Source organism: Lutra lutra, chromosome 9 (assembly GCF_902655055.1).
Source record: "Lutra lutra chromosome 9, mLutLut1.2, whole genome shotgun sequence".
NCBI lineage: Eukaryota > Metazoa > Chordata > Mammalia > Carnivora > Mustelidae > Lutra > Lutra lutra.
Window position 1 is genome coordinate 37,083,645 of NC_062286.1, and position 16,191 is coordinate 37,099,835.

The following is a 16,191-nucleotide window of genomic DNA, read 5'->3' on the forward strand; positions in this document are numbered from 1 at the left end:
AAAACAGTGGGAAGAGAGGGAAAAGCAACTGGAAAGAACTCTAATCAATCAGAAATATATACTTCTTATTCATGAGGTATTTCTAGCCTTATGCCTACCAGAGTAAGGTTAGTTACTAAATTACCTAAGCTAAACTAAACCATCAATATGTTAATCTTTAACTACTGTTGAGAAACACATCCTTATAGTTTAAGTAGTAAACAACTTTATCAAATTTAAATTTGATTTAAATTACTCAATTAAATCATTTAATTAACTTTAAATTTTGAAAATTATTTTTATAATCTTTTCAAAGACTATTTAGGAGAGTAACATTTCAGGATGCTTTCTATAATAAACCAATAAATACTGTAAACTCACTAATGATACAATCTTTTTTTTTTTTTTTTTAAAGATTTTATTTAGGGGCACCTAGGTGGCTCAGTCGGTTAAGCGTCTGCCTTCAGCCCAGGCCATGGTCCCAGGGTCCTGGGATCAAGCCCCATATGAGTCTCCCTGCTCTGAGGGAAGTCTGCTTCTCCCACTACCTCTCCCCACAACTTGTGCTCCCTCTCTCTCTCTCTCAAAATCTTAAAAAAAAAAAAAAAGTATACAAATCAAGATTTTATTTATTTATTTGAGAGAGAGAGAGTGAGAGAGCACAAGAGGGTGGAGGGTCAGAGGGAGAAGGAGACTCCCTGCTGAGCAGGGAGCCTGAAGCGGGACTCAATTCTGGGACTCGAGGATCATGACCTGAGCCAAAGGCAGTCGCTTAACCAAGTAAGCCACCCCATGTGCCCTTGATACAATCTTTTTATGTACTGAACATCACCAAATCAAAAAACTTGAAATACCTTTTCTCTCTGATAATCTCAATGAGGTAAGCAATTATGCTGGCTGTGTAATATAGGCTGATAACTACTTCCATCTTCCTTCCTCTTCAGACTTAATTTTTAATTTTGTATGTTACTTACTCAGAAATTGAGTGACATTCTAAAAAACTGCTATAACGTAATTTATATATACACAGATAACCTAATTATAACATTTATATAAAGTGTCTATCATATCATATAGGAATGGAGTATTTCTATTTTCACAGCAGGCATTTATAAGCTCCTTTTGTCTTTAAAACTGGAGTTTAAGGCGTAGGTTCAGCAGGGCCCACACTAGCTCTGTGACCATGAGCAATTTTCTTGACTGCTCTTGTCTGTAAAATGAGCACAATTTAAGTGCCTACCTTCTAAGTTCCTTTGAGAATTAGAAGACTCAATCTACTCAAAGCTCTTAAAATTAATGCCTAAGTCTTAAGTGTTAGCTGCTATCATTATCATCATCATCATCATCATCATCATTAACCTAGGTATTCTAACACTATACTTGATCATAAGCCATTAAAAAGCATCACTAAGAACTTGGGTTGTAAATAATTGGGGGAGGAAAGGGAGAACCCCTCCTCAATCTGGTCCTTGTCATCTTTCCTATGGTCTCCGGAAGTTTTAAAAAAAAAAAAATCAAAAATATAAGGAGTAATCAAAGGGAGAAATGTAGTCCTTTAAAGGTAAGGTAAGGCATACAGGAAATGAACAAGAAAAGACCACCAAACTCCTCTGTCTCGTAGAGAGTACAATGCAAAACTCTTAAGATCTGAGGTCCTAATAGCTAGTTTCCGTTTTACCCCAGCTCTGAGTAGATGGGTGACTCTAGTCTAGTCTAGTGCTGTGGTCTGCCTTCTTTCAATTAAGAGTCTACTGTAACAGTGTCACAGTAGCTCTTGCTACTAAGGGCTAGTTGCTAGGAAGGAACGAAGGAACACACACAGCAGTTGACTTTGAGAAGTTCACAGTCTTATGGATTCAAAGACATACTGATAACAAAAAGAGCACACTGTTCCCACCAATGTACAGAGGGCAATACCTGAACAACTCACAGTACAGCACTGCCTAGGAGCATAACATAAGGTTGTAGAGTAAAGCTTGTGATGAAGGAAAAAGTGCTATGAAGATGTAGTTATTGTTATTTTAGATGCGCCTTAAGTCCAAACAAACAAAAAAAGCAGTTTGGGGCGCCTGGGTGGCTCAGTGGGTTAAGCCTCTGCCTTTAGCTCGGGTCATGTTCTCAGGGTCCTGGGATCGAGGTCTGCAACAGGCTCTCTTCTCAGCAGGGAGCCTGCTTCCCCCTCTCTCTCTGCCTGCCTCTCTGCCTACTTGTGATCTCTCTCTCTGTCAAATAAATAAATAAAATCTTTTAAAAAAAAAGCCATTTACAAAGTGATTTTAATACTCTTTTGACACTAGGTTGTATCCTACAAGAGGCCCTGCTACAGAATCAGTGAAAGGAATGGATGAAAACTAGGAGAAAGTGGAGAGTGACAGAGAGTATCAATGAACATAACTGTGAATTTGTTAACATGTATTTGAGGATCCCTGATATAAAAAGGCCAAAGTTAAAAATATTGAGTCTGAAGTAAAAGAAATGTGAGAAAATTAACTATGTATTCAAAGTCCAAGGGCCACATTTCCACAAAAGTTAAAAAGAGAACTCTGGCATAGATTTTCACTTTCTGTTCTGGAATACAGTTATTTTGCATGTATCTTTAACTTTGTAAACTAAATTTAGTAAATTTATTAGAGTTTCTTGAGGACAGTCCACATGTCAGATCCATGTTAAATGTAGCCTAGAGTTTAACATTTATAGAGTTCATTTAAAGAAGATCAACAAATATGCACTAAAAGAAGGAATGGGGAAAAAAGTTTAATTTTATCCTACAATATAGATTTTAAATGGCACTTTCAGAAAGAACTGACATCTCTGATATTCAGATGTGCTAGGAGTCAAAATTTTGGTTGACAAATGGCTGAGTCAATTAAAACAACTCTTCCTCACCTGTTCCTCACTAACAAACTGGAAGTATCAAACAAATAGAAATAAATCTAGGAGTTTAGGTAATGGATGAATAAACTATCAGACTGACTCTCTTGCAGAAAACAAGTATGGGTGGGCGCCCGGGTGGCTCAGTGGGTTAAGCCTCTGCCTTCGGCTCAGGTCATGATCTCAGGGTCCTGGGACCTAGCCCCGCATCAGGCTCTCTGCTCAGCAGGGAGCCTGCTTCCCCCTCTCCCTGCCTGCCTCTCTGCCTGCGATCTCTCTCTCTCTGTCAAATAAATAAATAAAAATCCTTAAAATAAAATTAAAAAAAGAAAAAGAAAATAAGTATAGGGGTGCAAGGGTGGCTCAGTGGGTTAAGCCACTGCCTTTGGCTCAGGTCAGGATCTCAGCATCCTGGGATCGAGGCCCACATTGGGCTCTCCGCTCAGCAGGGAGCCTGCTTCCCCCCCTCTCTGTCTGCCTCTCTGCGTACTTGTGATCTCTGTCTGTCAAATAAATAAAATCTTTAAAAAAAGAAAAAAAAGGAAACAAGTATAAACTCTAGGCAAAATATAAAAATTAACTATTATAAAAATTAACTATTATGGCAGGGGTCAGCAAACCTTTCCTTAAAGGGCCAAAGAGTAAACATTTCTGGGCTGTTGATAATATAGTATCTAAAGCAACTCCTGATTTCTGCTGTTTTAACACAAAAGCAGCTATATGTAATAAGTAAATGAATGACATGGCTGTGTTCTGAAAAAACTTTACTTATAAAAATAGGTGGGCCTTGGTTCCCCAATCCTTGACCTAAATGCACTAGAGATCAAACAAAAGCAAGCAGTTTCTAGAGGAGAGGTGACACTTGGAAGACAGGAAAACCACTGGGTAAGTTTACTCTTTCATGGCTTCTGGACTGAGGACAGGTCCTGGTAGAGGGCAGCTTAATTAGGATAAAAAGGTCAAAATACTTTTTTAGGGTACTTTGGTATATTTAATTTTTAATACTACAATTTCTCAGGATCTGGGGCCAAAAGAGAAGACTGTGGTCTGGTCAGCACACAATCTTAAACCGAAAGGTCCCATGTTTTCAAGAGATACTATAATTATCAATATTGCCTTTATTAAAAATAAGTATTTTACAGGGTTTTGTAAAACCCCAAAAGAAATTATAATTTATGCTATTAAAGATATAACAATATTTATTATATATACTCACCTGAGGAACATTGCTATCAACCCACTTGGAATTTGGTAAAATATCATCCCACAGAATCAGGCATCGAGCGAGTGTCTTAAAAATGTAACAGATAAAATCAATTAGAGCAGGCAAAGTTCACAGATTTTATAACAATGATCATATTAAATAATGTAAAAATTAGTTCCCAACTGAAGGCAATTTGAAAAATACGGTACAAAATATCAACCTAAGCTAAACTCGTTAAAATAAATTGAAGATTTAAATTTTAACACACCTAAAACACACATAAAACCCTAAACTGAATTAACTGTTACCAAAGTTTAAAGAATTTTTAAACACTCGCTTCATAAAAGAAAAATCACAGAGAATCTTAGCACTGTCTATATAACTTAAAAGCTTTCATGGGCTAAAAACATACAAGTTTAAACATTAAAGAATAAAAGGGGAAAATGTAGGCAATTATGTCAAATAGTTACTGTCACTAATTATACCCTAAATAGTAATGCTGCATCCTTAATAATGAAAGGACATAAAATAAAGCAGCCCCAGGCACTTACTGCTTGTTGACTAAAGTAAGAAGTTGAAATATTAACTCCTAGTATTATATAGCAATATGGTTGTGTTTCCTGGCAATCCTACAAGTTACTTTGGGAAATTTCAAAAGATTACTACCAATTACATATAGATGATGGATTAATAGCAAAAGGCTCCCCTGCGGAAACATTTATATTCACGAGCTAAACTTGAGAAGCACAGATAGACTCCTCATGTTAGCAGAAATAAAAAGTGATGAAGTGCCATACCCGAAGCAAGAGGAATTCTGGCTTCACAAAGTCCAGCAGATACATGGTATCAGGAGCACGAAGCCAATCTGCAATCGATCTGTGGTGGAGGGCATCAGGAGGCATTATTGCTCAACTAGAGAACAAAAAAATGAGGAACCCCAAGACACTCGAGAAACCCCCACTCCATCCATTACCATATTTGCTTTTCATAGTACTTCATACCCTCTAATACAGCATTTGTCATGGATGAATGCCTGTCCTATGACAACATATGCTTTATGAAAACAGGTATTTTTAGGGTTTTTTTTTGTTGTTCACTGAAATATCTCCATTACCAAGAAAGCACTAACATACATAGTCACCAAAATAGATGAATAAATACCTGTTTTTAACCACTTTGTTAATTTTACATACATTTACTTTTTCTAACATGGGAAATTCACAATGCTGAAAAAATTCTTGCATCTCAGAACATTTTTTAACTTAAAAGACTTAAAATATAAAACATAGTTTAATGTCTCCTACCTAACTTACTCTTCTAAATAAAATAAAAAAATAAATCCCAAAAGTCTACTTTTATGTGTCCAGCCCTAATTACTGGGAGTTGGGAAGGAAGCTGGTATGATTATTAGGCAAGTTCTTGAACTAAATAGAAATCATTTTTATACATGGTAACCAAGAATAGAATAATGCTAAGTGATTCTGGTTTAACCAATCCTCAAATAACATGCATAATTAATGAAGAGGACTTTGGGTATTTTCTAGTTGTGACATCAACTACAAAACAAAAATCAATAAAAATTGGCAACTATATTATCAAAGATTAAAATAGCAAAATACATGGTTTCTAGATAAAAATCTGTGGAACTTGAGTACTGGAGAGAATCAAAATCAAGTTAATCTAGTACAAGGAAAATAAATACATTAAATAATTTAGTTTTACTACTGACGTCATAAAAGAAGTCACACTATCATAGCAAGGGGTGAAGTGGGGGAATGTGATACCTGTTATTGGTTTTTAAGTAGATCATGGCCAAAGCAAGAGTGGCACCTGGACAAGTTACATCCACGTTTATGGTATCTCCTTCCTATCAAAAAAAAAAAGTTTATTTATGTAAAAAAGTTCCGAATTATTACAAATTCTTCTGCATACTAGCCTATGCTTAAAATTAACAGATCTACAAATGTTGGTAAGAAAATTACTATTTTCAAATTAACTTCTTAGCTTTCAGAATTTTGATCTGTTGCTTTATTTTGAACTTACTTTGATTTGATAACTTGGAGATTTATGCTTCTCCCTGTGCATTCCTGCTTGAAAGCGCCTATGACCTCCAACCATGTACTGATAAAGCTGCTCAGGCACATTGAGATCAGACATACCTATCAAATTACTGCCATGCTGGAAAATGAGATAACAAACATATGAAAGGAAATCTTATGGAATAAGACTCATAACACACACCCATGGCAAATAAAAGAATGAACTAACTTCAAACAAGGTATTTTGGGTTTTTTAAATTAAAGTAACTATTACTCAAGACTTAACATTCAAACAAGCTCTTAATTATTCACATTAAGAATTACTATACTTCGGGATGCCTGGGTGGCTCAGTAGGCTGAGCGTTCGACTCTTGATTTTGGCTCAGGTCATGATCTCAGAGTTGTGAGATCAAGCCCCAGGTTGGGCTCCATGCTCACTCAGCATGGAGTCTGCTGGAGATTCTCTTTTTCCCTCTCCCTTTGTCCCTCCCCCTGAACGTGCTAGTGCACATGCTTTCTCTCCCTCTGAAATAAAAAAATCTTTAAAAAAAAAAATGACAAACTTATACGTTTAATACTTTCATATCCCAAAATAAAGGCTTCAAAATACAGTTAATTATACTAATAATAAAAGAATATATGAGGTATGTAAATGAAACTTGAACTTTGAACATCTGAGTTCTTTCATTATTATACCTACAAACTATTTCAGCAATAATAAGTATAATAATTAACTTATTGAACACTGTTTCAGGTACTATTCTGTGTGTTTAACATGGATTAACTTACTTAATATGACAATTCTACCAAATGGCTACTATTTTACAGATGAGGAAAGTGAGGCACACATAAAGCCCAAGGTTACAGAGCTAGTACCCGGCAGGGGTGGATATAAACAAGGATATAAAACAACCCATGGAGTTGCTTAACCACTAGACGATACTATAGTTAAAGGACATGACTCACTGGTCAGAACCAAATCAAGATCCCAGTTCCCAGTATGCTGCTTTTCCATTATACCATCTGCTTCTTTAGTTCATGTGTCAAATGTGAAGAATCAAAAACCTAACAGACAGTGAACTTTCTTTTTTTCTTTACTTTTTTTTTTGAGCGTAACAGTATTCATTGTTTTTGCACCACACCCAGTGCTCCATGCACTACGTGCCCTCCCTAAGACCCACTACCTTGTTCCCCCAACCTCCCACCCCCTACCCCTTCAAGACCCTCAGGTTGTTTTTCAGAGTCCAAGTCTCTCATGGTTCACCTCCCCTTCCAATTTCCCTCAACTCCCTTCTCCTCTCCATCTCCCCATGTCCTCCATGTTATTTTGAACTTTCTTTTTATAATTTAGTTTCAGTATAATACGGTATTGGTGGTTCTTAAGAACCCACATTTCAGGTGACATAGTCAATTCGATCAAACATTTCCGATAATTCTACACTATGTCTCATGGATGTGTTTAAAGATGGAACAAAGTCATACTGCATTCCGTCACAAAGCAAATACTATGGTGACAACATAATGAGATCCCAGTGAATACCAAGATGTCAAAAGGACATGGTTTATCTCTAGCAACTACTATAGACACTTAGAGCTCCTGATCATATATAATTTTCTTTTTTCTGTCTGAGGGGGCTATCACTCATCTTATGTCTTCAATTCTTCAAGATAGTTCATTCCCTTGGTTCATTCATGAACACTGACATCTAAGCCAGGGGAATAAAAACCTTAAATCCCCACTCTTCACTTCAAATTCTCTACATTTCCAAATCTAGCACTTTGAAAAATATCCATAAAGAAAAAAAGAAAAAAGAGCTGAGAATCAGGTTAAGTCACAGTAAGGCAGAGTGGTATTTAGAGTTAAGTGTCAAGATCATTTGTCTCAACATGCAGACATCATAAATGAAGCATGTGAAGGCACAGAGAATGCTTACCCCCAAGCAAACCATGCCCAAGGCCAGACCAGCAGCTAAAGAGTAAGACTCCCTGTCAGTGCAGTATTCCATTTCAGGACCAGGGGGCCGTCCTATAAAATAGAAAATATCACAGTTCAAGCTGGCCTCCTGGCCTCTTAAAATTCTATCGTAAGTTTTAGAATTAGCTTTCTAGTAAGTTGCATAAGAACCATGGATTCAATATAACCCCACTCAGAAAGATATGACATTATCACAGATGATATGCACAACTGTTGGTTTACTACAATGTAAAGCTCAAGATGGGTCTTTTAATGTATCAATTTGAAAGCAGTGACTTTTATACACTATGAAACCTTGGGTTCATTAAAGAAAAAAAAACAAAACTACTTCACCACTTCCAAGTATATACATATGAGAAAAACTGAGAATAGAAGATAATGATTTAATACAGTATTTCTAAAAGTTGTCTCAATAAAAGAAAAAGTCAACTGATACACCAGGGAGTCTGTGAGATCTCATATAAATATATATCTTTACATGTAAGGTATTTCTTGTTTTGTTGTTTTGTCTTAAAATATAAAAATCTGTTTTATTTTTAAACATTTTAAATGGTTTAGTATAAAAAGGATGTGTTCACATGTTCTCCATTCTTTTTTTTTTTTCTTTAAAGATTTTATTTATTTATTTGACAGAGGGAGATCACAAGTAGACAGAGAGGCAGGCAGAGAGAGAGAGAGAGAGAGGGAAGCAGGCTCCCTGCTGAGCAGAGAGCCCGATGCGGGACTCGATCCCAGGAACCTGAGATCATGACCTGAGCCGAAGGCAGCGGCTTAACCCACTGAGCCACCCAGGCGCCCTGTTCTCCATTCTTAAAGTAAAACTGATGCTCTAGGGGAAAAAAATTATCAAGAAATAGAAAAATTTTTTAAAAGAAGAGCACTTAAAAATGTTTTAATTTTTAATCTCTTGCATTTTGTTTTTATTTTACTATTTCCAATTCACTGTTCAAATACTAATAATGGACAGGAAAGACTCTAAGTTTTTAAGCTAAATATTATGTTTTCAGACACTTAGTTCATTTTTTTTAAAAAGCACCTTCTGATTCTAATTCTACCCTTTAGGACAGCAAAATGTATTATACATAAAGACCCCTCTGTCCAAAACAAATTTCACACTCCTGGGATTTTACCCACAAGAAAAAAGTAATTAAAAAAAAAAAAGAAATATTATACAAAAGTAACCAATATTATACAAAAGCAGTATTTATATATAACAGCAAAGAATTAGAAATAAACTAAAAAGTCCTGAAAATCAGAAAATAGGCAATTTACAGAACACCAATTCAATGAGATTACACAATATGAAATTAATTTTAAAAAACATTTATGACAATGATATATATAAAGGGCAATATAAAATAGTATGTATATCTGACTATAATTATATAAAAGAGCATATGCATATGAATCTAGATGAAATCTTCTATATACCACGTGAAAGAGGTGTGCTTTGATTCACCTTGCAGATGAACAAGCTTTAAAAGCCACTCTTGGGGGCACCTGGGTGGCTCAGTGGGTTAAGCCTCTGCCTTCGGCTCAGGTCATGATCTCAGGGTCCTGGGATCGAGCCCCGCATCGGGCTCTCTGCTCAGCAGTGAGCCTGCTTCCTCCTCTCTCTGCCTGCCTCTCTGCCTACTTGTGATATCTCTCTCTCTCTCTCTCTCTCTCTGTCGAATAAATAAATAAAATTTAAAAAAAAATAAATAAATAAATAAAAATAAAAGCCACTCTTGGGGCGCCTGGGTGGCTCAGTGGTTAAAGCCTCTGTCTTCGGCTAAGGTCATGATCCCAGTATCCTGGGATCGAGCACTGCATTGGGCTCTCTGCTCGGCGGGGACCCTACTTCCCTTCCTCTCTCTCTGCCTGCCTCTCTGCCTACTTGTGATCTCTGTCTGTCAAATAAATAAATAAATAATCTTTAAAAAATGAAAAATAAAAAAAGCTACTCTTGAGTATCTTCTGAATAAATGTTTCTCAGACCAACTTATGCTATTACGTATTTTGGTAACAGAAAAATGTCAGTTTTATAAATAATTTGTTTCATCACTGTAGTAGATTGTTGAAATATTTCACTGCCCTACAGTGCTCATATGTACACATCCATACTCTTGACAGAGCCTGATGGTTGACTTAACACGTGACTAGCTTTAACCAGGGATCTCAGCTGGCACAATGTAAGCAAAGGCCTGAAATATGCTTCCATTATTTGGTTCTCCCTCTTGGCCCTCTGTTATCACCATAAAACAAGCACATCCTCTAGCCTGGGCCCCAGAATAAGTCATCTGGAGCAGGAGTCAGAGCAGCACACCCACGTTTAGATCTATGGCCTAAAGCTGAGATGCTGGGCCAATTTTGTGGTTGTTTGTTAGGTAGCATTATTGAGACAATAGCTAACTAACAGAATCCCAGAGAAAATATATCTTCAACAATATATCCTGAAATATATGTAGAAAAGATCCTGAATATAGAACAAGACGTGGAACTATGTATCTAAATTAGGGAATATATTAGTAAGGCCAACAGTATTTCCACTTGTCAGAAAAAGATAATAATACATAAGACACATTTCCAAAAGGTTTAGTCTCAATTACAGACAGAGCAAATGCATTTCATTAACAACATAACCGCCAGCATGGAAAGGAGGAAAAGCAAGAGTCAATCACTTCCATTCTCCTAAAAGTAAGAATTTGTCTAACATAAAGAACACTGTTTCTAGGGATCAAAGTAATCAACTTCACATTTCAAGTGCAGATCACTGCCAGACATTGCCTAGCAAGGACAAAGCACCCTAAACAGCCTCTCACTAGTGATTAAGAACACAGGTTAGCTCACTAAATAGGCTCTCTAGAGCTCAACAACAGGCTGACCAAATAAACATCCAGATAAATAACCTGCACACTAGTATCAGCCTTGGAAAATATTACTTATACTATTTTGTCAAATTAGAATCAGAATATTCTAATAAAAGCTATTATTTTTCCTTAACTTTTATAATTTTACTATCGTTTTTACTTGGATTCCTGTGGAGAGAGCAGTATATGCTTATGAAGACAGAGCACTGTTAATGCCATACCTATTTCAGCCAACAGGACTTCCGCAGTATGCCTGTGAGCTGTCCCTTGATACACGAGGCCAATGCCAACCACTGCTGCCACTTGGACATTGTGAGGAACATCAAGCTCTGTGGACGTTGGGGGTAAGAGGGCAGGAATGTGAATACTAAGAAGCCGAGTAATTGACATATCCATGGTGCCTAGTTTAGCAGCAGAAACACCAAGGAGCAGTCCAATGCTTGTCATTTCATGACCCTACGGTAGAAAGTAAAATAAAATATAAGTCACTACCAAAACAAATATGAGTCTTGAATAAAGTTAAGGCCCACCAGACTTTCAGTAAGTACTTTTATTAACAAGTACAGTGAGAAGTACCAAGAATACAACAACAAACTAAAGAAACATAGTCTTTACTCTCATGAGGCAAGCGCCCTAATGGGGGGAAAAGCATTGAAGTAAAAATATAAAAATAAATACATTATTAAAAAGCAGTATGTTGAAAAAGTACAAAGTAATATGAAGTAGTGTTTCTTGAAAGCCTAATTTCGATTAGGAGGAGCTGAAGAATTATTAGGAATATTTAAAGAAGTAAAACTTACAACAGGACCTGAAGGATTAATACAAATTAACCAGGAAAAGTGGTAGAAAGGGAGGTACGCAGCTTTAGAAAATAAGAGAAAATGAGGTCAGGTGAGAGAACAACATGTAAAAGGTTCTGATGTGATCCAGAAATAAACCCTCACAGTAATGGTCAAGTGACCACAGGGTACCAAGACAATTCAGTGGGAACCAAACAGTCTTTTCAGAAAATGGTGCTGTGATAATTGCAGACCACATGTAAAAGAATAAAGCTGGACACCTTCCTTACATCCTTCCCAAAAATTAACTCTAAGTGGACCACAGAACTAAACGTAAGAGCTAAAACTGTAAAATTCCGGGAAGAAAACATAAGTGTTAATGGGTTAGGACCACAGGTTTGGCAATGAGATATGATGCCAAAGCACAGCAATTAAAGAAAAAAATAGACAAACTGGACTTCATTAAATTAAAAACCTGTGTGCTTTGAAGATACCATCAGAAAGTGAAAGACAACCCAAAGAATGGGAGAAATTTTTGCAAATCCTTTATCTGTTAATGGCCTTAGTATCCAGATTATATAGAGAATACAATTCAGTAAGATAACTCAACTTTAAAATAAACATAGGATCTGAATAGACATTTCTCCAAAGAAGACTTAAAAATGTCCTATGAGCTCATGAAAGATGCTCAAATCATCAGCCATCAGGGAAATGCAAACCAAAATCATAAGATGCTACTTCACATCTACTAGGATGACAATAATTAAAAAGACAGACAAATGTTGGCAAGAATGTGGAGAAACTAGAATCCTTATGTATTGCTGGTGGGACTGTAAAAAGGTTCCAGCCACTCTGGAAACAGTTTGGTAGTTCCTCAGAAATTTAAACAAAGAGTTACCATATGACCCAGCAATTCCACACCTAGGAATAAACCCAAGAGAAATGAGAACATATGTCCACACAAAAACATGTACATGTTGACAGCAGCACTATTCGTAACAGTTAAAAAGTAGAAATAACCCAACTACCCACCAACTGATAAATGGATAAACACAGTCTATTCACAAAATGGAATTATCTAGTCAGCAAAAAAAGACATTAAGTGCTGATATATGATACAACATGAACAAACCATGAAAACATTATAACAGAAAGAAGCCAGCCATAAAAGACCACCTACTATAGGATTCCATTTAAATGGAAGGCCCAGAATCAGCAAATCCAGAGACAAATAGTAGATCCGTGGTAGCCAGGGGCTGGAGGGAAAGGGAATGGAGGGTGGCTGCTACTGCTATGGGGGTCCTTTATAGACTGATGAACTTGCCAAAACTAACAGCAGGAATGGATGCACAACTCTTTGAACACACTAGAACCACAGAACTGTATACTCTAAGTGTATTTTTACGGCATATAAGTGAAGAGTCTATGCCAAGAGAAAGAGTTTGTTTGCCAAACTCTGAAGTGAGAGAATTTGGTTTGCCAAGGAGTTAAAAGGGCCAGTCCCTGTGGCTGGAGTGTGGAGAGCAAGGGGATGAGTGGTACAAAGTAAGGCTGGATAAGTGAGGGGGATCACATAGGCTCCCAGAATGTACATCAAGAGCAATGAAAGGTCTTTAAACAGTTTTGACCAGGGAAGTGATACATGCTAATCGACACTTCAGAAAAATGACTCCCCTGCTATGAGAAGAATGGACTGAGAGGTACAAGAATGAAGAAGGAAGAGCAAAGAGAACAATTAGGAGCTACTGCAGGGGCCTGGATGAGGCACACTGCCAGGTGCTGGGAGTCTCACCTTGGTTAAGTAGTCATGGATATTGAGAGTAGCCAGCTTGGTAAGGTGCCCATTCAGACCCAGGGCCATGAGAAAGCCGGCATATTCATTGGCTAACTCTGCGTGTTTGGGCTTATTGTAAACAATCCAAGCTGAGTCGATCTGGGAGGCGGGAGCTATCTTCAGGCCAGCAGCCACACCATTATGGAAGCTGGCCCAGCTTGTCATGTTGGGAGGCACGTCGATGTTTCCACTGTTAAGGTCTACTGTTGTGTTCCGAGGAGGGGCCCGTCCTATTCAATCAAATGAATTTAAAATTGAGAGACTAATTCATAAATCCAAAATTGCTCCATTTAGATTTTTGAGAACAGTGATTACCTTTTCTACATTTAAAACCCTTAACCCCATAATATCTGGAATGACATTAGTTATTATGAGTACTTAAACTTTAACTTGTATATCAAATTCGATGCAAGGTAAAAAAAAACGTATTTAAAATAATTCATCATCTGAAACTGGGCCACTTTCTTACACCATATACAAAAATAAACTCCAAACAGATTAAAGACCTACATGTGAGAACTGAAACCAAAAAACTCCTAGAAGAGAACACAGGCAGTAATTTCTTTGTCAGAGGCCAAAGCAACATTTTTCTATATATGTCTCCTAAATCAAGGGAAACAAAAGCAAAAATAAACTATTGGGACTACATCAAAATAAAATGCTTTTACAAAACCAAAGGAAACCATCAATAAAACAAAAAGGAAACCTACTGAATGGGAGAAGATATTTGAAAATCATATATCCAATAAGGGGTTAATATCCAAAATATATAAAGAATTTACAATGACTCAACATCAGAAAAAAAAAAAACTAATTAAAAATGGGCAGAGGATCTGAATAGACAATTTTCCAAAGAAGACATAGGATGGCTAACAGATATGAGAGGATGCTCACCATCACTCATCATCAGGGAAATGCAAATCAAAACCACAATGAAATATCACCTTATACCTGCCAGAATGGCTAGAATGAAAGACAAGAATTAACTAATGTTAGTGAGAATGTGGGGAAAAAAAGAAACCCTTATGCACTGTTGGTGAGAATGTATACTGGTATAGCCACTGAAGAAAACAGTATTTTGAGGTTCCTCAAAAATTTAACAACAGAAATACCATTTGACCCAATAATCCCACTACTGGGTATTTACTATCCAAAAACAAAAGCATTAATTTGAAAGGATATATTCACTCTATGCTCACTGTAGCATTATTTACAATAGCCAAGATATGAAAGCAGGCCAAACATCTACCATCAATAGACGAACAAAGAAGATGTAGTGTACGTACGTATACACACACACACAGCAATATTACTCAGTCACTAAAAATGATGAGATCTTCCCATTTGCAACATGGATGAACCTAGAGGATATTATGCTAAATGAAATAAATCAGATGGAAAAAGAAAAATACCACATGACCTCACTTATATGTGGACTCTAAAAAACAAAAGAAATGAGTAAACAAAGAGCAGAATCAGGACTATAGATACAGAGAATAAACAGATGATCAACAGAAAGAAGGAGAGTAGGACGATGGGCAAAATGAGTGAAGGAGAATAGGAGATTTAGACTTCCGGTTATGGAACAAATAAATCATAGAAATAAAGCATACCACATTGGGAATACAGTCAATGATATTATAAAAACACTGCATGGTAACAGATGGTAGCTATACTTGTGGTGAGCATAACATACAGAGTTACTGAATTACTATGCTGAAACTAATCTACCACTGTAAGTCAACTATACTCAAATAAAATTTTTAAATAAAAAAAGTTTAAAAATAAAATAATCCATTATCCTTTTTCTAAAATACAGGAGGTTATGAAAATGGATACCAATTTAACTTTATACAGATCTGATTAGGATACCCACTACTTCAAATTTGACAGAAGTAAGCTTATTAAAAAATAAAATGAAGGCTAACATCACAGTCAAGCTATATGAATAATAAATTTCAACCTGTGATTGATGACAATGATGTTACTTTCAAACATGTCAGCCTTTATTTTTCTCTGAACATTAAATACATCGTAAAAAGAGACAAGGACCTTTATAAATTTGTTCTCTTACTATATATGTTTGTCTCTATGTTTCTAATTACATGTCCCTGTTAAAAATGCCAAATTGCATTCAGATAGTACTATAAAAAGTATCATTTTATAGACCTGAGTTATCCAGTGAACTTCATAAAGAGTATTTGCTAAATTAAATTTTATGGTCAACTTATGTAAGAATACTGTAAATTAAATGTTCATAATGTTTCTAAACTCTCTTTGAATTCCTTTCCTTGAGTCTTCTGGTTCTCTTTTGGATCTCCACTGTGTACATGCAAATGCTGAATGCTTTTTATATCTTTAATGTTCTGTATTAATTAGGTCAGGTCTTAGATGAATATTTAAAATAACTATTCTAAATACTGCATAAAATTACACAGTTCACTACAAGTTTGAAAATATGGTTTTAAAGGAGTTCTGAAGTTATGTAAAATAAATTTTAGAAGCACAATGTCTTAATTGGAGTATGTATACACAAACATACAAAGTGAAATATATTTGTTTTTACCATTTGCTTTGTGTACCTAAGAGCTAACTCAAATACTGGTGTATGACAATGCCACAATGGGCGACAAGCTCATGAGGTATACTTTCACCTTC

General features: G+C 36.2%; 1 protein-coding gene across 4 annotated transcripts in view; it reads right to left on the bottom strand.

Moving 5' to 3' along the window:
* The window catches only part of ANAPC1 (anaphase promoting complex subunit 1), a 103,307-nt gene that overhangs the window by 32,520 nt on the left and 54,596 nt on the right, over nucleotides 1–16,191 (bottom strand). For all 4 annotated transcript variants that reach the window (XM_047745172.1, XM_047745173.1, XM_047745174.1 and 1 more), the window contains 7 exons: nucleotides 13,492–13,763; nucleotides 11,142–11,376; nucleotides 8,028–8,119; nucleotides 6,098–6,232; nucleotides 5,839–5,921; nucleotides 4,852–4,930; nucleotides 4,067–4,141 (listed from right to left, as the gene is read on the bottom strand). In XM_047745172.1, the coding sequence (XP_047601128.1) occupies nucleotides 4,067–4,141; nucleotides 4,852–4,930; nucleotides 5,839–5,921; nucleotides 6,098–6,232; nucleotides 8,028–8,119; nucleotides 11,142–11,376; nucleotides 13,492–13,763 (971 nt within the window). The remainder of the gene's footprint in view (nucleotides 1–4,066; nucleotides 4,142–4,851; nucleotides 4,931–5,838; nucleotides 5,922–6,097; nucleotides 6,233–8,027; nucleotides 8,120–11,141; nucleotides 11,377–13,491; nucleotides 13,764–16,191) is intronic.